Source organism: Phyllostomus hastatus, unplaced genomic scaffold (assembly GCF_019186645.2).
Source record: "Phyllostomus hastatus isolate PE091 unplaced genomic scaffold, TTU_PhHast_1.1 phas_contig_40, whole genome shotgun sequence".
NCBI classification, from domain to species: domain Eukaryota; kingdom Metazoa; phylum Chordata; class Mammalia; order Chiroptera; family Phyllostomidae; genus Phyllostomus; species Phyllostomus hastatus.
In genome coordinates this window covers 78,220,351-78,246,127 of record NW_025333872.1, presented here as the reverse complement: position 1 = coordinate 78,246,127, position 25,777 = coordinate 78,220,351, and the positions used below count along the sequence as shown (strand labels likewise).

The 25,777-nt window shown below is 39.9% G+C and overlaps 1 protein-coding gene and 1 non-coding gene across 4 annotated transcripts; one reads left to right on the top strand and one right to left on the bottom strand.

Moving 5' to 3' along the window:
- The first annotated feature begins 8,252 nt into the window (after positions 1-8,252).
- Positions 8,253-25,576, top strand: MTFR2 (mitochondrial fission regulator 2). 3 transcript variants are annotated; one of them, XM_045843452.1, is made up of 8 exons: positions 8,253-8,627; positions 9,262-9,378; positions 14,007-14,111; positions 14,564-14,676; positions 15,936-16,171; positions 17,735-18,089; positions 22,318-22,492; positions 24,466-25,576. In XM_045843452.1, the coding sequence occupies exons 2-8, from the start codon at positions 9,316-9,318 to the stop codon at positions 24,469-24,471; spliced, it is 1,053 nt and encodes a 350-aa protein (XP_045699408.1). In that variant the 5' UTR covers positions 8,253-8,627; positions 9,262-9,315; the 3' UTR covers positions 24,472-25,576. The 3 variants fall into 3 exon arrangements, with proteins under 3 accessions (XP_045699408.1, XP_045699409.1, XP_045699410.1); XM_045843453.1 differs by lacking the exon at positions 9,262-9,378; XM_045843454.1 differs by lacking the exons at positions 8,253-8,627; positions 9,262-9,378; positions 14,564-14,676 and having other exon boundaries at positions 14,018-14,111.
- On the bottom strand, positions 14,879-15,014 carry LOC123822324. The gene has a single exon (XR_006786293.1). It is a non-coding gene; the product is annotated as a small nucleolar RNA SNORA48 (small nucleolar RNA).
- Positions 25,577-25,777: the final 201 nt, after the last annotated feature.

Sequence of the window (25,777 nt, the reverse complement as noted above, 5' to 3'; positions counted from 1 at the left end):
AAAAGTATATTAGTCAGTAATTACAAAGCTTTTCTGTAGTCCTTGTTTACTTTTAAGATTTGGTGTAATTCATACCAAGCCCCTCTTACAGGTTATTTGAAATGAAAATGGCCCATTCTGTCAACTTGAAACATTTTCGCAGAAATTTGTATGCTAAGACAAATAAGATTTTAATGCAAGTGGCAAATTACCCTTTTAAAACTTTGTTAGGGAAGTAAGAACTCTGTAGGTGTGTTTGATTTCACTGGGTAATTTTATTTATCCTCATCCAAGGATATGCTCATTGACTTTGTACAGAGAGGGGAAGTGGTGGGAGAAAGAGGGAGAGAAACATCAATGTGAAAAACATTGATTTGTTGCCTTTTACACTTGACCAACCAGGGACTGAACCTGCAATCTAGGCATGTACCCTGTCCGGGTATCAACCCCACAACCCTTAGGTTTACATGCCAATACTCCAACCAAAAGCCACAGTGGCAAGGGTGAATTTTACTGGGTAACTGTAATGTTATGTATGCAATTTAATTAGGCAGATAAAGAAATAAACTTCATTGTCATGGGATTGTATAGTCTCTTTAGTAGATACTGATATATCCCTTAACAGAATTCTAATCTTATATACATTGGGTTTTCAAATATTTTTGAATATGAATGTCAAGGGTCTAATTGTTGTACATACTAAAATTTAGAAATCTTAGGTTATTGAAGTTTGAAGTGAACAAGATGTGTTATTACTGTTTCTTAGAATCCAGAAATAATGGAAATTAGTTGTATTCCATTGTCTGACTCGAGGGCCTTGGAGATTGTGTTGATTTATGAGCTGGGCTCCCTATTTTTCAGAAACGTTGCATTAATGATTAATGTGTATCGGTTATGTGAATGAAGCCAAAGTTGTACATTTAATTGTGCCCTTTTTCTGTTACTGTTTTCTTATATGTTAGCCATTAAAAATGGATCCCAGTGGTTAAAGAAAATGGGCATTAGGGGGGTGTTTCACCACCACTACTAGGAAAAAGAAAAACCCTTAAATAACATGTCTTAATTATAATCATCTGTACATAGAATTTCTCCTGAAGATATTTTAGGTGTTTACAACAGTGAGCTGGTTTACAGCACTCTTAAAATGCAGAAGATAATTTTAATTCTTGCAAATAGAAAAGGGTTGGTTGGGCAAATGGTGGGTTTTAATGCTTTTCCCTCAGGAATGATTTTTCCTAATCTCTTGGCTTTGCCCAGCTTCCTGAGTCAACTATAATGAGCCTTCCCTTTAATAAAAGCATATAATAGTACACCGTACAGTGTACTATTCAGTGAATTTTCAATTCACCTACGTGTGGATTTAATGCATCTACAGCATGAACTATTTGGCAATAACTTTTTGGTACTGTAATTGCAAATACCATGGAATGTAAGGAGCCACAGAAAAAAAATACCATTCTCACCCACCAGGACTTGGTAAATTAGCTAGTCCTTGACTGTGGAAGGTCATAATTTTTGTCTTTATTTGTACTAGAAGGGGAAAACTAGAACCTTCCAGGATAACTGGAAGACAGACTTCCAGAATAACTCGAAGACTGCCATGGGGGAAATGTTAAATACATGTTGAATTTTTTTGAAAGTTGAATATCACCACTAACATCTGCATAAAAAGGAACTTATGATAAAATACAGAATTTATCTGTTTAATATCAGTATACAATTATGCATAAATTTGGTGACGATATTCAACTTATCACAATTAAAGTGTTTCCTCCTTTTCATGCCCCACATCACACCAGTTACTGTAGTAGCTTCGTAACTTGGACTTTTTGACCCTTAAATTTTTCAGTTTTTAATTGCTTTCTGTGGGTTTTCAATTACAAAGTTAATATCATTTTAAGCTAAAAACCATTTGATGTCATCCCAGTGTGTAAACCTTAGTTAAAATGAACTAAAGGAATTCCCTATGAGATGCATTTTGCTTTGCCTTATCCCACCCATTGTTCACTTATCTACCGTAATATCCGATACCCTAGCAAAAAATTATAAACTACTCTTGTCCTCATTGAATGCAGCATATTCTTTTAGGCTAGGAACTCATTCTGCTTCACCGTGTCGTCTGCCAGAATAAATGCTTAGCATTTAGCATTGTGTATGGCGTACAAAGCATAAGTGTAATAAGTGCTCTTTTAAGTGTATAAATGAAAGCTGATGACTGCATATAGAGATTTGGTTAGTATAAGCCAATTTATTTTATGGCTGCTGTTGAAACCTAATTCAATCTAAGATGCCTTAAATATGTGCTGAACAGAAAAGTGGTCAGATTGTAATGATCAGAAGAGTTAGGCTGTTAATCTTTTTATATATTGCTCACAATCTAAGCTGCCTTAAAAATATACTAAACAGCCCAGGCTGGTGTGATTCAGTGGATTGAGTGTTGTCCTGTGAATCAAAGTGTTGCCATTTAGATTCCCAGTCAGGGCACATGCCTGGGTTGCAGACCAGGTTCCCAGTTGGGGGCACTTGAATGGCACCAGACATTGATGTTTCCCTCTCTTTCTCCCTCCCTCTCTCTAAAGTTAAATAAATAAAATCTTTTCAGAAAGTGTGCTGAACAGAAGAGAGTTTAGATTGTAAGGAACCAGAAGAGTTAGATTGTTAACCTTTTTATACATTGCTCAAGTCACCTTTTGTGTGTCGTTTTGGATGTTTTGTTTTTTAACATAAAACGTGGTGCACTTTAGTATGCATTTATAATTCTGAAGCCAAATTCTGCATAACTACTATCCAGGTCAAGAAATTGAGAATTCTGGAAGCCCACATGTATTGTACCATGTTTTTTCTTTTTTCTCCCCCAGAATAAGATTTACTTTAAATTTTTTATTTTGTTGTTTATGCTGTTATAGTTGTCCCCACTTTGTCCCCTTTTGTGCTTCTTCACCCAGCCCAACCCCACCCCTAGAGTACTATGTTTTTAAGAGAAAATGAAAATGAAGGGAACCTGGAGCTGGAGGGGGGAAATAGTGTCAAGTAAATAAGGTATGTTTACTGTAGAAAATGGATGACTAAGATGGTTCTTTGATGGTCTTCAAGTACTTAAAGGGCTTTTCCTTCACAGAGGAAGTAGAGACAAACTCAAGTCGCAGGACCAAGGAAGAGCCTTTGATAACACCCTCTAACATTTTAACATAAGCCATATTTACAGGACAGAACTGGAGCCATAGAAATAGGTACACAGATTTTATAACTCAGTGAGTTAATATTAGACAACTAGGTATTTAACAAGTTTTCTGATTACAGAAGTATGGAGAATCTAAGTAGCTCCCTGTCAGGAATGCTGCACTACTTGAAGCTTAACATTCTGCTAGTTCTCTGCATCACATATGCATGATTAAGAGCTACAGCTTAACATGTGTGATTTATTAAATTGGATGTTACCAACTGAGATTGTCAGTGATAATTTAAACTAATTTCATATCACAACATTGGGAAAATGTAGCAGTAATGCAGCATTTCTTTTTTTTTTTTAAGATTTTATTTATTTTTAGAGAGTGAAGGGGGCGGGGGGAGAGAGAGAGAGAGAAACATCAATGTGTGGTTGCTGGGGATAATGGCCTGCAACCCAGGCATGTGCCCTGACTGGGAATTGAACCTGCGACACTTTGGTTCGCAGCCCACACTCAATGCACTGAGCTACACAAGCCAGGGTGCAGCATTTCTTTTAAAGTCTTATGTAGTGTCCTTTGTAAGACAAATTAAAATGGATTTTTATGAAGTGGAATTTTTGAATTCTTGTTAAGAAAAGTATGAGTTATTGCTAAAAATGAAAAGGATTACATGGAAACATCAGGAGTACTGATGGGCCATTTGGATGGTCCAGAAGATGGGCAGGACATCCTTTAACTATTTTTCCTGTGTTCTAGGTTCTAACCAGTTCTTTAAGTGATTAAGAGTCAAAGCAGTCCTACTTGTGAATATAAGATTGTATCAAAACAGATGACAGAATCTATGAAGTCACACATTTAAAAGTAATGGGAACACAAAAAGAACAAGTTATCCTTTTTGCTTTTAGTGAGGTCTAGACAGAGTATAGTGAGTATCCCTGACCGGTGTGGCTCAGCTGGTTGGGCCTGCAAAGCAAAAGGTTGACGGTTCAATTTCCAGTCAGGACGCATGCCTGGGTTGCAGGTTTGGTCCCCGGTCAGAGCACATGCTAGAAGCAACTGATCAGTGTTTCTTCTCTTCCTTTCTCTAAAAATAAAATCTTAAAAAAAAATAATGAGTGGCCATAATAAACACATAAGACCTTCAGATTCAGACACTAAGCATAACTTAGGCTTGTTTTTATAGAAGTTATGTAAAGGTTCAAATAAAAAATTTTGCTTTAAGACTACATTTAACTTATGCTTTGTAATCTTCATATTATATCACTATAAATAAACAGCAATTTATTGGGTTGGCCCAAAAGTCCGTTTAGTTTTTTCTGTAAAGTAAAAGACACGCTTTTCATTTTCACCAATAACTATTGATCTGAATATTTTGAGTATGTTGGCTATCTCCTGTGTATTATAATGTTGATTGTTCTCAATTAATGTCAGTTTGATCACTATCAACTTCAACTGGTCTACCCGACAATAGAGCTTCATACAGCGAGAAATCTCCAGCGTGAAACTTTGCAGCCACTTTTGACACATTTGATCAGTTACAGCACTTTCTCCATACACTGCACAAATCTTCCTTTGCATCTCAGTTGTATTTCTAACCTTTCTTGAAAGAATAAAGCATAAAATGCCGAAATATGTATTTCCTTTCATCTTAATATTAAAATGACCACACAAATTCCAGTACCAATTTCCAAAATACCAATTTTGATGAATTTTTCTTAAAAAATGCATGCTGATATGACAGCTGTCACAATACAATTAACAGAATTGTTTCAAATGAAGTTAAAAGACAACTAAGCACTACTAGAGCCATCTTACAGAAAAAAGCAAATGAACTTTTTGGCCAGCCCAATAGATTCATAGGTAGTAGGGCTGTATCATTTTTATTGTTAATAGAAGTGGAGGAAATTTTCAGGAGAATTTAATTTGAAACGTGTTTTTAATAAAATCCTGGTCTTAATTAATCTCTAAAACTTCTGAATAAATAATTGTAAAGTTTTAATGACCCTTTAAGAGGTGTGTAATCTTACAAGCACTGGTCTGTCTAAATTTACTGTGTTATTACCACCCTGAGAGGCTTTAAGCATAGGCAGAACAAGGAAAAAGGCTCCAAGTATTTTTCTTTTTGAAATACACCCTTTTATGAGACTCATGGTTAAGGTTGGAGAGGCTATTGCATACTTTGATAGTATGCTATATTGTATTCTGTTGCATTATTTAAGATTACAGTAATTTGAGTTTATCTAAAATTTAGGCTTATGTCACAAGGCTAATAGAGTTCTGGGCAGTTTGCAAGATTGAATAAATATTTTTCTCATCTTTATCCAAGTCAGCCCTCAGCATCTCTCTATTAATTCACTGAAAAAGTACCTGGCAGTGGATGTATAGGTGAATTAAAAATTCTTGGTCTTGGGCACCCAGAACATAGTATGATGATGATGGTGTATTAGTGGTTCTGAAAAATTACACCTACATAGCCAAACCAAATAACTATGGATGGCATTTGCAATTAAATTAGGTGACAGACTTTTCTTGTGAACTCCCAAGTATCAGCAAATGGGGGCTAACCACCAACCTGCCTGGTATTGACTTCTTTGTGAGTAGAAGGAAAAATTCAGGTAATGTCTGATTGATGAGGAGAATCCCACATCAGCCAGCTGAACCTCGAGGTTTTTTCCTAATAGTGCAATGTACCCACATTAAGGAATGGAGAAACTAGTTTACCCCAGGGAAATCTCCAAACGAGCCTGCCAACAGGAAGACAAAAGGAAGTCTTGTCTTAAGACTTCCTTTCAGATAGAGACTGTCCCCACACTGAAGAGAAAGTACCAAAAGTGGAATAAAATAAGCAGGAGACAGATAATAGACAAAGGAGGGGGCCTAGATAACCTGGTAGAAGGGAATATAGCTAGAAAAATATTAGAAAGTAAGCCAGCATATTTCTGAACACAAAAGCCAAATAAAAGGTAGCTATGTAAAGTCAGAGAAGCTTTTATGAATCCTGCATCATTCCCAAAGTTCAGAGAAATAATTTCACAGAAAAATGAGCAATAGAAAATGTCAAACCTCAGAAGATTATCAAGGAGTAGTATGCATGAATGCTTTAATAAACAAAATGGAGGATCTCTGAAAAATTAATTTTAAGGGAAAGTTGTCAACAAAGCATTCATGGGTGTCTGTAGCATTTGACCTGGACCCACCTTACAATCTAACTCAGAAATGAATGTTGAGTTCTGTTAACATTGCAGCCTGAAGGAGGCTTTAGTATTGATTCCTGGTATGTTCTCAAGGGATGAGCACATCCCTTTTTGTTCTGGTAGCTATTATGTGCTGTTTGATATCAGACTGGAATGGGAGAAGGTTTTAAGATCATTATTTACTTATGCCCTGGCTGGTGTGGCTCAGTGGATTGAGTGTGGGCCTGAGAACCAAAGGGTCACCGGTTTGATTCCCAGTCAGGGCACATGCCTGGGTTGCAGGCCAGGCCCCCAGCAGGGGGCGCATGAGAGGCAACCCCAAATTGATTTTCTCTCCCTCTCTTTCTCCCTCCCTTTCCGTCTGTCTAAAAATAAATAAAATCTTTAAAAAAGCAATCATTATTTACTCAGGGCAAAAAAAAAAAAAGGACAAGGAATATTGAGAATATGGTGATTTACTAATTTCATGTAAGATTGCCAATCCATTTGCCTTAAAGTTGTATATTGTCCAACACCCTTTTCCTGCCCCTACTTTCATCTTAGTTTAGACTCCTGGGCCTATCATTATAATCACTATTGTTCTTCCAGTTGCTTAGCTCCAAATCATTCTTGGTGATTGTTTTTCTCTCATTCCATATCCAATAAAATCCAACAAATTGGTTAAATGCCTATTATATATATGTATATATGTGTATATGCACACACACACACACCCCAGGCACTCTTCTAAATCACTGGAGATAAAACAGCATGGTTCAAAACAAAATTCTTGTTCTGGAGTTTACAGTCTCATTAGGCTACACGGGAAGCATAAATACAGGATGGGGCAAAAGTAGGTTTAAAGTTATTTGTACAGAAAATAATATAATAAGTGATATTAGCATAAACTGTTTCGAATACAACTGCAAACCTACTTTTGCCCCACCATGTATTTACCATACATGGTGACAAGTGCTATAAACAAAAATAAGGAAGGAGTGGAGAGAGAGGCTATTTACTTACGTTCGGTGCTCAGAGAAAGCCTGAGGTCTCTACTGGAAGGTAAGCTCCAGCAGGGCATCCACCTTCCCTGCCTTGCCCGTTATGGCTTTTCCTGGCATTTAGAATGAAACTTCAGACACGGTAGACATTCAGTATTAGTTTAATGAAGAAATGTTATGGGACATAGAAAAATTTTATGTAGGTCAGCCGCAGGCACAGTTGATCTTGTCATGTTACTCTAATGTATCAGTAAGAATTGAAAATTGGAATATCACTTGTCATGACTTGGTGATCACTTTGCCAGCTGCGGCTAGGCCAGGTCAGTATCAGTCCCATATTTGGTAAATTGGATAACACAAGCATTTCATGAATGTACATTCTAAGTACCGTAAAGCTGCAGATCCCTGAGGATAGTGCTTAGCTTCTGCTAGCCGCATAAGCATATGTTCACTCATTGATGATCAAACAATAAATGGCGACTTTTCACGGCCAGCGGGCCTGGGAGGGGGGCCCCGCTTCAGGTCTGCGGGTAGGGGACGGTATATATTTTCTGCGAATATCTGTGTGGGGCAGGAGCTCCGGATTGGGCCTGGTTCAGGGGCCCGGTTCAGGGGCCCATAATCGTTCTACAACCCCCGGCTATAGACAACGTATAATCCACACTCTGATACTTGAAGCCGCAGCACACGCGTGCGCCTCGGTTCCCGTACAGTCGGCCCCGCCCACCAGCTGTCTATTGGTTTCTATTGGCTGCTTCGCGCCTCTTAAAGGAGAAGGAAAATCCCCAAAGTCTGTCCAAATAACAGGAAATAAACTGACGTTTTCACGCAACCAATCACAAGCAGCTATCTTCAGCCTTGTCCAATGAGATCCGGCACAGGTCAAGGCCCGCGGAGTTTGATTTTCGTCCAGGGACGCGGAAGTAGGGAGCTACAGTCTCCGGGAGGAGAGCGGCTGGTTGTGCCGCACCGGGGAAGAGGCGGCCGCGCCTCGGGTGACGTTACCCTGGCTGTGCCAGTGGCTCCAGGGCCCAGGCCCGGGTCCGTTACCACCTGTGTCCGTCCAACCGCGGCGCGCGGGCGGACACGGGTCTGATCGTTCCTGAAACCGGATCAGCGCAAGTTGCGCTTCGCCACCTGAGGATTCCGAGGCAGTGTTACCCGGAGGCTTGGCTTCGGAGGAAGGCGAGCAAGGTGGCTATATGCTGGGCCAAAGCGAGGGATAGGACCGGGCGCCAGTATCGGCCAGTTACATGCTAGTTGGGTGACTGAGTTAAGTCACGGATCTGGGGTTCATGATCCTTAAGGTGAGTGAGGAGGGGTGGGTGGTGAGGAAGAGCTACTGTTTATTTTGTTAAAGCCTTGAGTTGGTCCATACTTCCTTCTTTCCTCCCTCCCTCCCCTTCCTAACTTTTTTTCGACATTTGAGAGAGGGGAAGGGAGGGAGAAAGAGGGAGAGAAACATCAATGTGGTTGCCTCGGGAAGGCACCCCAGAGGGCCGCAATCCAAGCATTTGCCCTGACCGGGAATCAGACCCGTGACTTGTTGCTTTGCCTCCGCTCCCAACCAACGGAGCCACACGGCCAAGGCTCCTGCCCGCTTTCAAGGGTGTGCTGAACACGTCTCTCTCCCGAGCCCGTCCAAGGCTTTCAGGACCAGAGGGAGCTTCTCTGCTGTGTCCACCTATTGTTGATTAATACGTATTATAATCAAACATCCTATGAACTTACAATGCAATTTAACTGATAAATCGAACTTTCCTTTACGAGACCTTCCCCACTCCCCGTTATTCTCTTTGACCTCCGTCAAAATAATGCTGGCCAGAAGAGATTAGTTGATGGTGTAATGCGTAACGATAGGACTTCTAGTTTATTTAATACAATTTATGCGGCAGTTATTTATTTGTTAAGGTACTGTTCTCCAAATTTTTTTTCCTGAAGGCATTAAGAAACGGATAATGTTTCCTTGAATTTGCTTCTGTGTTTGCTTTATCAATGTTTCCCATATTGAATATCTTAAGAGAGATGCTGGAATATTTCGGTGTTCCCATGGACCAGGTAAATATTTTCTTGGTGGATTTCAATGAATGGGTTGTATTTATTCCTGGGTCTCATTTTGAAAATGCCTTATATATAAACATTTAAGGTGAAATTGTTATTTCTCTTTGGGTGCTACCAAGGTGAGTTTTCAATAGTTTAGCTTTGATAGTTTGAGTTTGAAAAGGGATAAGATTACTAGGAATGTATTTATATTATGGGTCAAATGCCTTCAAAAGATACAAACAAAATGTAGATGTGACCTTCATATAATTAAATTTATTGCATGGGTAAATTACATTTTTAAGTATATTTTATTGATTATGGTATTACAGTTGTCCCAATTTTTCTGCCTTTGTCACCCCTTCTCCCAGTACTTCCCTCCAGCATCCCTCACCCGCTTAGTTCATGTCCATGGGTCGTACATATAAGTTCTTTGGCTTCTCCATTTCCTATACTATTCTTAACTTCCTGCTGTCTATTTTGTACCTACCATTTATGCTTCTCATTCCCTGTACTCTTTCCCTGATTTTCCCCTGCCCCCTTCCTGTGATAACCCTCCATGGGATCTCCATTTCTGTGATTCCTGTTCTAGTTGTTTGCTTAGTTTGTTTTTCTTTTTGTTTTTTTTTAAGATTCAGTTGTTGATAGTTGTGAGTTTGTTGTCATTTTACTGTTCATAGTTTTGATTTTCTTTTTCTTAGATAAGTCCCTTTAACATTTCGTATAATAAAGGCTTGGTGATGATGAACTCCTTTAGCTTTTACCTTGCCTGGGAAGTACCTTATTTGCCCTTCCATTCTAAATGATAGCTTTGCCAGATAGAGTAATCTTGGATGTAGGTCCTTGCTTTTCATCACTTTCAATATTTTTTGCCAGCCCCCTTCTTGCCTGCAAAGTTTCTTTTGAGGAATCAGATGACAGTCTTATGAAAACTCCTTTGTAGGTAACTCTCCTTTTTTCTCTAACTGCTTTTAGGATTTTCTCTTTGTCTTTAATCTTGGGTAATGTAATTATGATGTGCCTTTGTGTGTTCCTCTTTGGGTCTAACTTCTTTGGGACTCTCTGGGCTTCCTGGACTTCCTAGAAGTCTATTTCCTTCTCCAGATTGGGGAAGTTCTCCTTCATTATTTGTTAAAATAAATTCTCAATTTTTTGCTTTACCTCTTTTCCTTCTGGCATCCCTATGATTTGGATGTTGGAACTTTTGAAGATGTCCTAGAGTCTCCTTATTCTCTCCTTGTCTTTTTGAATTTACATGTTTTCATTCTTGCTGGTTGACCGTTTATTTCTTCCTTATATTCCAAATATTTGATTTTAACCCCGGTTTCCTTCCCTTCACTGTTGGTTTCCTGTGGATTTTTCTTTATTTCACTTAGTCTAGCCTTCATTTCTTCCCTTATGCATTTACCATACTCAGTGAGTCTCTGACATCCTTATTACCAATTTTTGAACTCTGCATCTTACAGGTTGGCTATCTCCATTTTGCTTAGTTCTTTTTCCGGAGGGTTTTTTTTTTTTTTTTTAAGATTTTATTTATCTATCTCTAAAGAGAGAGGGGAGGGAGAAAGAGAGAAACAACAATGTGTGGCTGCCCCCCATGTGTCCCCGACTGGGGACCTGGCCTGCAATCCAGGCATGTGCCCTGACTGGGAATTGAACCTGCGACCCTTTAGTCTGCAGGCTGTCACTCAGTCCACTGAGTCATACCAGCCAGGGCCTTTTTCAAGAGTTTTGATCTGTTCTTTCATTTGGGCCATGATTCTTTGTCTCCTCAATTTGGCAACCTCCCTGTGTTTGTGTGTATTAGGTAGAGCTGCTTTGACTTCCTGTCTTGGCACATCTGTCACATTGTAAGGGTAGGAGCCTGAGGTATTTGCCAGGGTAGGAGAACCCTCTTTGCCACTTTTTGACACTGTATGTGGGGGAGGGGTCAGAGAGGGAACAATGCTGCCTGCTCTGCTCTTGCTGGGTTTCTAGTCACTTTCCCCACTTGCAGTATGTGACTGGCACTCTTCACCTGCTGCCCTGGTGCCAAATCCCAGAGTGGGCGGGTTTTTGCTTAACCCTGGGGGTCCTTCAAACAGACTCTCCTGAGAGACCCACAGTTTCTTAGGCTGCCCCAATGCCCACTGGTTTTTGCAGCCAGAAGTTATGAGGCTTTATTTTCCTGGTGCTGGGAACCTGGGCTGTGCGCTCTTGCTTGGGGCTGGGATCACTGGCTCCCAGGTGTTGCTCCTGATTTTTATCCACCACACTTGAATGTGGGACCGCCCCATCTGTTCACCACAGCCTGGCTGCCATACTGCATCCTCTCTGCTCCTTTTCCCCTGTCTCTGCCCCTCTTACCTGTCTGGATCAGTATGTCTTCTTTAAATCCTTGGTTGTTGGCTTCCATACAGTTTGATTTTCTGGCAGGTCTTTTCGGTTTTTGTTTTGAGGTTATTTGTTGTCCTTATGGTTGTATGAAGAGGGGAAGCATGTCTACCTATGCCTCCATCTTGGCTGGAAGTAGTAAATTACATTTTTAATCATCTAAAGCTTTTATTAAGGTAACTTTAGTTTAATATTGGGATATAGAATGGCAAGTTACAGCTTAAAATATTCATAATAAGTCTTAAGGAGAGAGGATGACTCAATCTGAGAATTAAAAGCAAATCCAAGTTTGTCTACGTACTGAGCACCTGCTATATCTAAGACAGTATGCTTGGTTCTGCAGGTGAATCAGAACAGCAGTACATGGTTCTTGTATTCGTGGTGCTTAAAATATGAGGACTAGCCAACATATACAGAAAAGTATAATACAAGATTGGATATAAGACACAAAATATAAGAGGGGGGTTGTAGAATAGACATGTCATCACTATTTGGTGTGGTGAATTAGAAGATAATTCAGGATAATTCCAGATTTTAAACAAAAGCAAGTTGAATAATGATGGTGTGCCATTCTTACAAATAGGCAACTTAGTATGAGGAGCTAGCTTGAATAGCAAGATAAGGTGAGCCAGGGTTACTGTTAGAATATAGAAGTACAGGTATCCTGCAGATAATGAGATGCATGGTTCTAGAATGTAGGAAAGAAAAGACTTGATTCAAATTCGGAGTTATCTGTGTTCTGGGATTTGAACCCATGGATTTCTGTAGGAGAGTGGCAGCCATATTATAGTAATTTGATATTTGTCTGAGGGAGGGAGGTGGCACCAGCAATATTTTGAAAAGTTCATGAAAAGGAACTGGGAGAGACCATCAACTTGAAAGGGCAGCAGGAATGAATTTCTTTTATTAAAAAAGATTTATTTATTTTTAGAGAGAGGGGAAAGGAGGGAGAAAGAGAGAAAGAGAAACATCAACGTGTGGTTACCTCTCGTGCACCCCCTACTGGGGACCTGGCCCACAACCCAGGCATGTGCACTGACTGGGAATCGAACTAGCAACCCTTTGGTTTGTAGGCCAGTGCTCAATCCACTGAGCCACATCAGCCAGGGCTTTTTATTATTATTTTTTTTTAATATTAGAAGTAACTTCATGTTTGCAAGTGCTGGGGAAGAACCTTATAGACAGAAAATATTTAAAATACAAGTGAGAACGATTGAGCAATGACCTGAAGAAGGTAGTATGGCAGGGGGTATAAATAAATAAGCCTTGAAAAGAAGATGGACAGTCAAGAGTACAATAAAAGTGAGAGACGGTGGGGAGCTTTTGAATGGAGAGGAATGAAAATTGAAGCATATCAGATCATAGTCCTGGTTTTCTCAATAGTAGGAGAGGTGAGACAGACCACTGGTAGGTGATGGAAGTGGTAGTGTTGGGGATTTCAGAGATTGGTGGTTACTTTGGGTGACACAGAATTGAACATAACAGGTCATAAAGGGGTGCAGAACACCTGTACAGAATAGCCAGGTAAAATCAGCATGGGTTTGTAATCTTTCTAAATATTATTGTTTTGTAATTTTTTTCTCTGTCTAAGAGTAGTTGGGCTAGTTTATCTGTTAGTAATATGGGAACACAATATCAAAAGTCTGAACTGGTTTTGAGAGCATATCACTGAACCAATTAATTTGAAAATCCCTCTTGATAGGAAAGTTAGCAATGTCAAAAGGAGAGTCCTAGGCCAGGAATAGAAGAAGGAGGTGCAATCATGAAAATGATGAAGATGGCCAATAGCAGTGAGGGAATGAGAGTGTTGGAAGGGCAGGAGTTTGTCAGCATGGAATCACACAGCAAGAGATGAAAGTAAACCAAGAACAGGATGACTGTTTATGTGCAGCACGGAGCTCTCACTGCAGTGAAGCCTCTGGGCCTGCGGCTCTTAGCAAGGGTGCTCAGCTGAGCAGCAGGGACGCTGTATTTATGATTGCTCAGCCTGGCAGAGGTTCCAGTGTTGACAGGTCTGGGTTCTATATCCTCTAGGCTGCACTGTTCCGTGTGGTAGCCACTAGCCAGGTATCACCTTTAGTTACGTGAAATGTCTGAATTGAGATCTGCTATAGGTATAAGATATATTCTTTTTAAAACAGACTTTGCGTATACCTTCTATATTCTCTTTTAAACAATAAGTGTAATTGCATCTTTTACATCTGTATTTTAAAATAGATATATAAACATGGTTAATAGAGTACTTTTTAAAACAATGCTTTATGTTTAAATAGGTTTTGCAGATTTGGGGAAATAAAGGCTATGGATCGGCTCGGAGTATTGTTCGTATTATTGGGAGAATTCTTCCTTTGGAACCTTGCCGCAGGCCTGATTTTGAGGTGAGCTGGTCACCATGCACTGTTTAGTCACTGCATGGGAGTGTCCCATAGGTGCTCCTAGGGGTAGAGGGTAGAACACACGAAGAAATATTTCCTGCAGAAAACCTTATCCCTGGAAACAATTTGTTTCACATATGTTTTTGTATTTACTTCTTTAAGTAATTACATTCAAAGATGGGCAGATGCAAAGCAATACCTGAGTAACTTTTTATTCTTCTTCTAGTCTGTGATTTATGATAGATGACTTCAGCTGGGGGAGAGAATGTTGGCACACATTTAGACTTTAAAATAATATTGTCTTCAGTATTGTTTCTTGCTAATGGGTGCATGGCTTTCTATTGAACATCCCTTTCCTTTTTCCCTCTTGGGTTTTTAACTTACTTAACTTCCCTAGCATGTGTCTTCCCCGCTCCCTGCAGAGCTCTGACTTTTTGTTTCCTTTTTTCCTTCAGCTGATCCCACTCTTGAACTCTGTAGACTCTGGCAACTGTGGATCCGTAGTTCCATCTTTCGCTGATATTTTGTGTGTGGCGAATGATGAAGAAGCCAGTTATCTCAGATTTCGGTAATTTTATATATTTATCTTGGAAAGTCGGGTCTGGGCTATAATCGGAATTCTTGGATGTGCCAAAGTTTGCTCAGACCCATTGAGCCTTTTGTGTTGTCTCTGTACTGCGCTGTGTCCCACTAATATTTTCCTAATAAGATAACTGCCTGTTCCTCACTTTTAGCCAGTTTTTCTTTCTTTCTTCTTTTTTTTTCTTTTTCCATGTGTCCAAAGCATGAACCAGGCATGGGCACAGAGCAAAAGCCAACCTGGGATAGACAAGGAGTTACTTTGTCCCTGGCTGATATGAGACAAGCACCACCACGCCAGGTGCAACTCTACCCAGATCAGGGACAGCCGGTTTTTCTTAATGAGCATTTGAACCTAACACAGGCCTGGGAAGCAGTGATACTAAAACGCTATCAGAACCACTCTGTTTATATTTCTGAGAAAGCTATTTCCTATAGTAGATACTAGATTCATACTAGATTTATTTTACTTTATGTATCTATTCAAAATGTATATAGTTCTTACAGGCAATGATATTAAACATATTTCAAAATTTGAATGTATTTCTCCTAGGGGGTACTAACTTATGTGTTAGTATATTTCAGATACAGGCTATAAGCTCAATCAGTGTTAATTAATCAAATATGATAGCTAAATTTTTTTACATGTCAAACTGGTTTATCAATTTTCAAAAAGTTAAAATACCATAAACTTACCCTTAACATTATGATGAATATAAGGACTTTCAGTAGTGTATATTCAGAATATGTAGAATTTCTAAGTAAACCAAATTTATGTCTAAGTAAATAAACTTGTAGTGTGTTTAAAGTGAGTAGGCAGAGAGCAGTTACAAGATAATTATTTTTACTTTACAATCTAAATGAAAGGCTGCTCCTTCATTTACTGAGTACTTACCGGTCACCTGTTGTTAAAGGCTGCATTCTGTCCTACACATTGAGAATATGAAGTTACGCAAGATGCTGTGCTTGTCCTCAGCGGGTCCAGGGGTAAATCACGGGGTAAAGAGAGCTGCTCTGGGTTTTGTTTTGGTGTCCTTATTCCTCTTTGACTGAAATAATTGATTCCTCTTGGAAAATTTCCCCCTCCCTTCTTCCTCCTCCTCTCCTTCCTTGCCCCTCCTCACCCCTCCCCACCCCTCTTCCTCTTCTTTTTCTTCTCTCTCTCCCTCTGCCTCTTTTTCCCTCTCTCCTTTTCCCTCTCCCTCACTCTCTCCCTCTCCCCATTTCTTCCCTTCTTTTCACCCACAGAAATGGAATATGGAAAAATGAGGAAGAAGAGAAAAGTGAATTTTTCCATCCTTTGCAATTAGTTTGGGATCCACTGTCACCTGCTCCAAGACATAACAAATCAATGGAAAATTCTCAGCCTGTAAGTGAAGCTGCAATTAAGAAAATAGCCGCCCTTGAAGACGAACTAACTTTTCTTCGCTCTCAGATTGCTGCAATTGTGGAAATGCAGCAACCGAAAAACAGTACAAATTCTGGTAAGTAACACATTGGATTTTTGTTTCAGTTAGATGATACCTGCCTAGTATTTAAGTCAGTACAGTTCTGAAGAATGATGCTTGCTGTTTATGTGTCGTGTGAATGACATGAAATATAAAAAGATGTTGGATATATAAAATTTTTAGGTCTGATGTTTATTTAAACACAGTATTGAGGGAGGTAATTTATGTTTAAAGAAGAGCTAAATACAGTGCAGACGATTGTAGTTTTGTCTGAAAAGCTTGTTTCCTAAGTAAATTTTTCTAACTCCTCAGAAAAGCAGTGGAAATTTAAGAGGAAGAATGCATTAATTTGAAAGGAAAGCATAGGTTTGAGGTTTCATATATTTGTAGTTTGAAGTTATTGTTCCTGTTCTTCCACCAAGTTGGGTGAATAATGCTCTCCAGATGACCCCTTTCTAAATTTTTAGAGACATAACTCGCTTTAACCTATAGATATACACACATAATATATGTGTACACACATACATAATTCATATAAACACAATATATGTAAATTATATACTATAAATATATAATATACAAATATATAAATAATATATAGATATATAATGTGTAATAATAAAAATGAGATACAAATACACATTTTTTTAGCAGCCATGTGACACACAGCCTTTTAGGAGCAAATCTGTTGTGAAACAGTTAGCTGCAGTAGTCCCCGCCGTGGGGAATGCGGTCCAACACCCCCAGTGGGTGCCTGCAACCACGGATAGCACTGACCCATAGATATGATGCTTCTCCTATACAGATGTACCTTTTCACTTACAGAAAGCACTTCACAGCTTCTCTTTGTCCTATCTAAATTGTCAGCATCATTACTGTTTCGATTTGGGGCCATTATTAAGTAAATGAAGGGTTACTTGAACACAAGCACTATGACGCTGCTACAGTCAGTCCAATCACCCAGACAGCCCCTAAATGCTGATGGGTGGGGGTGATGGTTCTTGTCCTGGGTGGGGTGGGGTGGGACAACTCGGGATTTCATCTTGCTTCTCACAAAGGCACACAATTTAAAACTTACGAACTGTTTATTTCTGGAATTTCCATTTGATATTTTTGGACCGGGGCTGACTGTGGGTAACTGAAAGCATGGAACGCAAAACCATGGATAAAGGGGGACTACTGTCCTCTCCACTCAACTTTAGGCTGTTGCCTGAAAAACACTTGCTTAGGTATTACTACGATGCTCTCGTAGAGTGTACCATTTTGAGTGTTTCTAACTATAAGTTGTTGATCATGTTTTAGCTTTTTCAAATAGAGGATGAAATTTAGATTACATGTGAATTACTGAAAAAGCACTTTTTATTTTCACTTTAAAATGTTTCTCCTCCTTCCCACTTTTAAGGGTGTACACAGAGAATCCTAACTGGATTAAAAGTAAATTTCCTATTGACTCATTAAAATTACTAAGCAGATGGGATTGCTTCTTTTTCCTGGCCACATCATTATTTTAGTAGCATTACAGAAATTGTTTCTGATTTGGTTTTAATTAGTGTTAAGGAGAATTTTGCATGGTTTTTCAACAGACTACTCTGTTTTTAGGCTCCTTTGCCTCGACTGACAGGCCTGGTGGTTTGGGACAAGTGCCGTCATCGGGGACTGCTCACCTGAGTGTCCAACCGGATCCATTTTCAAGTTCAGTGCTTCCCGCTCCTCCTCCTCCACCCCCTCTGCCCCCTCAGTTTTCTCCTCTCCAGCCTCCACGTTCTCCTGTGCAGCCAGGATATCCTACAACTTGTGACTCAGCTAATTCAGCAACTGAAATGAAAAAACAGCACCCAGGTGCTAGTAAGGCCAGCTACAGTCGTCATTCCAAACCCCAGAGAAACAAAGATGTTCCAAACATGTTGGATGTCCTCAAAGATATGAATAAGATCAAACTTCGTGCTATTGAACGGTATGTTGTCAAAATCTGAGAAATGAACCAAAATTTTATATTCGTCAAAGTAAACATATACACATTTCCTCTTTTATTCCCCTTCATCCCAAATGCCCCTCCCAGAGAATCATTTTCAGTTTTTGACTCTTCTTCTAGTATATTATCTCCATATTTTTGAAACAATATACTTCTTTTGCTATTTATTGATATTTTAATTATATTTGCTTCCTGCTATTTAAAGATTAGGAATATATGCTCACAGACAGTCTACCCTCTCACACACAGGCACACATATACTTACTGTATCTTCCCGATAGTGTTAAATCACAGTCCTTAAGTCAGTATGTAGAATGTGCATTCTTACAACAGTATGCATTTACAGGTAAGCCATTTTATATACTTATATATAATTATATTTTATTGAAAAATTTTATCTTTTATTGGAGTTAATTGCCTCTCTGAGGTCCTTTTTTTTTTTTTTTGGTTTAAACTCCCCTTCCGGAGCCCTCTGTCTGTCCTCTCGCATCACCTGCTGCTCTCTAGCTGCCGCACTGCTGTCTTTCTGAGGGCTTCCTTCACCAGCATCCTGGGTGTTCTGTCGCCCTTTTTCCTGTGTGGTGGCACCCATTTCCTGGGTTTCATATTTTCCTGTAGCTTCCTGAGAAAGAATAGACCAGGTAAATTATTTTAAGACTGTGCATATCTGCAAGTGTTGTTATTTTATTCTCACACTTACTTGCTAGTTGGGCTGGTATATGATTGGCAGATAAATCATTTTCTCAGAAATTTGAAGACATCATTCCATTGATTACTAGCTTCCAGTTCTGTTGAGAAGTTAATGCCATTCTGAATCCTGGTATGAGATCTGCTTTTTTATTCTTGAGGCATTTAAGATATTCTCTTTAGTTCTGGTATTCTGAAATTTCATGATGACGTGCCCTGGAAAGTTCTTTCTTATTCATTATGCTGGGCACCTGTGGACTGAGTCTAGCATGTTAGATTCATCATTTTTGGAAATCTCTTATAACTATTTCTCTGATAATATTCTCCCATTCTTTTCTTGGGACTCCATTAGAAATTTGATGGCAGAATTATTCTGCTTCATATCTTTTCCTTTACTATTTTCTTTTCCTTTGCTTTTTTATCATATTTCTTAAGAAAAATTCTTTAATTTACCTTTCAGCTCTTCTATTGGACTTTTACCTGCTGTCATATTTTTAATTTGTGCGAGCCATTTCCTTTTCTGTCAATGCTCCTTTCTTTTCTGTGTCTTCCTCCTTTTGTTTGTCTTACTCCACTGAAGATATTAACTATGGTTGTAAGTTGTAAGGTCCTTTGCTCTTGAATTATCTCTGTTCCTGAGTTCCATTTTTTCACTTGTCAATTTTGGTTTCTTGCTCTAGTTTTGGAGCCTTAAGTATCTGGTGATTGTTGGCTCTACATCCATAGTGAACAGAGAGACGACGAAAAGCTGACTGAAGGTACTCTGTGTGAGGCGGACTGTCAACTGGGGGGCATCACAATTCAGTGAATAAGCGGAGGGCCTGGCCGTTTTGTTGGCCAGACCCCATGTTTCCGTAGCTGTTTGTTCTTTCTTTTGGGCTAGAGTGTCTTTCTAGGAGATTCTTCAGTCTCCTTCTTGGTCAGGAGAGATGGGAAATACACAGGGAGTGCAAGCCATGTGGTTTGAGAGCTGAGTAGGGAAAGAGAACAAGGAAGCAGTTTACCATTCATTTTGTAGACTTTCTGTTAATCCTTTTGGGATGGCAGCTCACCCCCCACTCTTCATTTCTAGCAACCTTCCAGCGTTTAACACTTCATTGCAATTCTTATTTATTCTCTCACCTGGTAATCTTTTATCTTTTGTGGTATACATCACTTTTGTGTCTTTGCTCTCCTTTTGGTGGGATTTCACAGAGGTCTGGCGTGCTCACCTGGAAATCCCTCAGTGAGGTGTCTGATGAAAAAAATGAATGTATTTTCTATATCATAGTGTTAGGGCAGAGAAGTCATTTCATTCTTAATGAGGTTATGACTTGATCCTTGTATGAGACAGCTAGTACAGAGAAAAACTCTCCTGTCTGCGTGTACATGCTTGATGCCAACCAGATCACCTGCTGGTGTCCCTGGGCCCAGTCGGTGTGACACGGCGACTGTGAACATCACTGGGGAAACCACGGGAGGCCAGGAGACTACCTTCCAGCCCCTTCCTCTCAGGTGTCCACTACTAACCTTGTAAGTAGTACACATTACTGCGAAATCGGAGGAGACTTCCCACGTCTGGACCTTTATAGACGTGCTGCCCATGTTCCCTGCCTTCCAGCCTGTTTCTGCGGGGAGGTGTGCTTGTTCATGCCCGGGCTCTCCTTGTGGTCACCGGTTCCCCTTCTCTTCTCAAGGGTTTCACTTGAGATCCCTTCCGTCTTCTGCATTACCGAGTTTTTCTTCTTTAATCTGTTCTTCTCCTGCCCTGAGTATTCCCGTCTTCGAAATATATGTGCCCTGTTATTACTTTTTCTGTTACCCTTTTTTTTTTTTTTAAAGATTTTATTTATTTTTAGAGAGGGAAGGGAAGGAGAAAGAGAGAGAGAGAAATATCAATGTGTGGTTGCTGGGGGCCGTGGCCTGCAACCCAGGCATGTGCCCTGACTGGGAATCGAACCTGCGACACTTTGGTTCGCAGCCCGAGCTCATTCCACTGAGCTACACCAGCCAGGGCTACCCTTTTTGATACAAGTTCTTGGTGCCATCTGCAGTGTGTTTCTATTTCTCACTGCCTTCTTCCAACCACTGTAACATGGTGTCTGTTCCCATCACTCCAGGGAAAGCTGCTTTTGTTCAGGTTACCAGTGACCCCTTGTTGCCAACTTCAGTGGTCAGGTCTTACTGCACCTCTTGCCCTCTTGGTGGCATTTAATACAGTCGGTGGTTCCCTCCACCTTACAACACTCTTTACTTGGCTTCAAGGGAATCGGACTCGGTTTTCCCCTTATCTTGCCGTTCATTCCTTAGTCCCTTGCTTACTCTGCCTCTGAGCTTGGTCTCTAAATGTTGGCGTGTCTAAGGCTCAGACCTCAGCCCCCTTCTCTTCTCCATCCACACTGTTCATTTTCTTTGGTCATCCATCTGGTCCTATAGCTTTGCATGCCGGCTATGTGCAGATGACTCACATTTACTTTTCTGTCCCTGAGCTCTCTTCTGAGCCCCACGCCTTCATGGCAGGGCGCCTCCTTGACGCCTTCCTTGCCTGTCTCACAGGTCTCTCAGGCTTCACATGTCCAGAGCAGAGCTCTCTCTTCCTACCTGCTCCCTTCCCTCACCTTGAAAACCTGTTCTCCCCAGAGTCTTTTGCGTATCAGTAAATGTCAGCACCATCACTCAGTTGCTCAGTCTGAACATCTAGGAATTTCCCTTGTTTTTTCTCTTCCTTTTTGTCCCATATTTTTTTCATCAGCATGTAACTCAAATTTGTGTGCCCTCGTGATCCAGCCGCCACCCCCCATCTAAGCCACCGGTGATCTCATCTAGCCTGGACCGATACAGTGGCCTCCTCACTGGTCCCTTTGTTTTCATTCTTGCCTCCTCTCCGTATAGTAACCAGAGTGATCCTTTAAAAATTGAAGTCAGATCATGCCATTCCCTGTTTAAAACCTCTGGTGATTTTCCATATGCCTAGGAAAAAATACAGACACTTTGCTGTGGCCTGTAAGACCCTCCAGGATTTAGCCCTTGTCTCTCTGACCTCATGTCTTGCTTCCCACACTAACTGCACACCAACAATTTCTGGTTTTGCTTCTCACACATGCCAAGCTCCTTCCTGATGCATGTACCGATGTTCACATTAAACTGACCCCTGGTCATTTCCTTAAAGAGGATGTCATTAAAGAGGCTTTTCCTGATCATCCTATCTACAGTGCTTTCGTCCTAGTCATTGTCACAGTACCCTATTTTATTTTATTCGTGGCATTTACTGCACTTGCTTACTGGTGCATCGATCACCTGCCACCAGAATGTTCCATAGGCGCAGGATCCTGTTCTACCCTCAAAGTGTAAAATGGAAACTGGGGTAATAGTAGGGATTAAGTGAAGATTGAGTGAACAATTAGCCTAATGTTTCTTTTTTATAAACTCTATACTCCTTTTAAAAGTTCTTAAATATTAAAAAGAAAATTCCACAGCAGAAATAGGTGATTTAAAATAAAGATCTTTAGCACAGAATTTTAACTTATATAATTAAAAAATATAGGTCACCTGGAGGCAGACCCATTCATAAGAGGAAGAGACACAGTTCACAGTGGGACCCAGTGGCTGTAATATCCCAGGCACTCAAGCAGAAATTTGCATTCCAAGAAGATGATTCCTTTGACAAAGAAAATAGGTCTTGGGAGCCTTCTCCATTTTCAAGTCCAGAAACGTCAAGGGTGAGCTCTAATAATGTAAAGTTAATTTTTTAGTTTTTCTAAAGTGTATTATTGGGTTGGCCAAAAAGTTCATTCGGCTTTTTCTGTAAGCTGGCTCTAGTAGCTCTTAGTTGTCTTTAACCTCATTTGAAACAATTTTGTTAGATTGTATTGTGACAGCTGTCACATCACTTTAAAAAAACATCAAAATTGGTGAATTTTTGTGTGGCCATTTTAATATTGAAGGTGGGAGAAAATAAGCAACATTTTGGGCATATAATGCTTTATTATTTCAAAAAGGTAAAAATGTAAATGTAACAAAAAGATTTGTGCGGTGTACAGAGAAGGTGCTGTGACTGATCGAACGTATCCAAAATGGTTTGTGAAGTTTCATGCTGGAGACTTCTCGCTGGACAGTGGTCCACGGTAAGGTAGACCAGTTGAAGTTGATAGTGATAAAATTGAGACATTAATTGGGAACATTCAACTTTATACCTTGTGGGAGATAGCCAGCATACTCAGAATATCCAAATCAATAAAGTTATTGGTGAAAATGAAAAATATGTCTTTTATTTTACAGCAAAAAGTGGAATGAACTTTTTGGCCAACTCAGTATTTATATCTTTGCCTGCAAGCTTTCTTAAAGTAATTAATTATGCAGAATGGGCTCTACATTTATTTGTTGGTACTGCTAATGTTTCTGTGTTTGTTAATTTTTATGTGCTCATTTTAGCTTTTAGCCTTCTATGAAGTTTTTTGAAATAAAACGCTTGGCTTGGAAAATACCGTGCGTAAGTTTATAATGGCTCACCCAGGACAGGCGTTTGCGGATGTTACTGTCAGCACCACGCACTGGGTCTCTGGAACTTGCATGGGACCAGTGCTAGGTGGTACGGTAGCTTCACGCTGACCATACCTGTGAATGCTCCATCGTTTTTCAGGCAGATACAGACTTTGGATCAGGATGGTAATTGCCCTTTTAAAAGTGCATATTGGATCATAATTACCTTCCATGACAATGCCTGCTTAAAAGGACATGAGTATATTTCAAAGACTTGATCCTTAAGATAGCTCCTTACCTGGTCTCTTTTTAATTAAGGCATAATTCTAATTTGGGAGCGTTTTTCCCATCTCCTAATGGAGCTGAGATGGGAGCGGGGCGGGGGGGGGGACTGTGGGGGAGGGAAGAGTCTGAAGTCCAGAGGATTGCATTCAGGAGAGGTAGCCATCAGCAGGGGAGGGGGTGGAAGACTAAGGGGCAGGTAGCAGCTCAGAGCACGGCAGAGTGGGGGAAATTGTCCTGCCTACGTTCTAGCGTGAGTAGTCTCCGAGCAACTGGTATGGGTGCGTACAATATCTGATGTTTATCATGTTGCCTCAGAAATGTATGGCCTTAAGTCTAAGAAGACAAAAGTATATAGTTTAGAACTATTATGATGAAAAGGCAAAGGTGCCTAAGCATAAATGCTTAACAGTTGTATAGATACTTAGGACTTGCAGAGTGCTGTTTTACTCATTTGATCTTCACAGCAATACCCTAAAATAAACACACAGAAAACCTCCTGGCCAGTGTTATCTGATCGTGCTTAAGTAATCTGCCCTTACCCCCACATCTGATTGGCAGAACAGTGACTAGAACTTGGTTTATTAAAATTATAGGATGTTTGAAATCTTTAATTACCTCAGAAATTCACATGGGTAACTGAATATCCTGAACGTACTATACCCAGTGGTAGTGGGACGGTGAGGTATTACAGAGTCGTCTCGTGCTGTTCCCTGCTCTAGCGTCTTCTCTCCAGTCAACGACAAGCATTTTAGAGAAAGAATGTCTTTTTTTTTTTGTCTACTTTCAGGCACAGTGCCTGATACATAAGCCCACTCTTAAATAACTTTATTGTTGAATGAATTAAACCTCAAGGGATCATTTGGTGCTTGTGTTTCTATTTTTTCTTACATTAGAATAATTTCTGTGTTAAATATTTGCTTTATTTCAGTTTTGACATCACATTTTTACGGCTGGAAGGACAGTGAACTAAAGGAAGAACTGGCAAACACAGAAGGTGTTGTGCCCAAGGTGTGGACGGCGCCAGCTGTGTCCACACTCTCCAGGGAGGGTCCCAGAGATGTGCCGGCGTGGCTCTCACGATGCGCCCCTCTTCTGCTGGTGAAACTCAGTGAAGCCTGTACACCAGGGTGTATTGGTGCAGAGGTTAGAAAAGTCCTGACTCTTATAAAAAAACATATGTATATATTTATTCTCACCCTAGGACACGCTTACTGATTTTAGAGAGAGGGGAGAAAGAGGCAGAAAAACAACAGATGTGGGAGAGAAACATCAATCACTTGTTCCTCATACACACCCCGACTGGGCACCACGAACTCAGAAGTTGGGTGCATGCCTGGACCTGGAATCAAACCCGCCGCCTTTCTGTGTATAGGACAACCCTCCAGCCCACTGAGCCACCCTGGCCAGGGGTGAAAAGTCTTGACTCTTAAAAATACCCATCTCTGGTTTTGGAGGATGTAGCAGTTAACTGGTTGCTGGGGATAGATAGATATTTTAATTTTTTTCATGTATGTTAATGTTACTAATGGCTGAATTCACACTTTGAATGATTTCCTGAGAGCTAAATAGTAAATGACAGTGTTTCTCATCGTTAGCAGTGGAGTCTCACTGTAAGGTAACAAACCATTTTAATGGATTAAGAAATTAATGTAAGCTAAGTTTATATGGTATTACTCAGCAAATGATAGTATGAGTTTTTTAAAAACAATTTCTTAAAGCAGTTACAATATCCTAATTTAAGAGCTTTCATTTCTTTTAAAAATGGGTAGTGATCTGGTTTACTGAGCCTGAAGGACCTTGGGGATGTTGAAAGAATATAATTTTTTCATTAAGACAGTCATAGCTTGAATCCTAAAAATTCTTTCTGAAGGTGATAAAAATTATTCTTAGAAGTTGATTTGATAAATACTAGTATTTAAAGAATCTCCTTCCTAAGTTTTGCCTATACTTGCTGTGTAAATATGTATGCCTGTTATTTTATTTCCTTGGTTCCTTATTACAATTACACTGTTTCTTTGTAAATAAAGTGTAAAAATACATGTAGTTTTGTAATTTGATTGTATTTTATAGCAATTCAAATGCACTTTTTCCTTCTTATTCATTTATAGTCTGAACTTTTTTTTTAAAGATTTTATTTATTTTAGACAGAGGGAGAGAGAGAGAGAGAGAGAAACATCAGTGTGTAGTTAGTTGCCTCTCACATGTCCCCCACCAGAGACCTGATCTGGCCTGCAACCCGG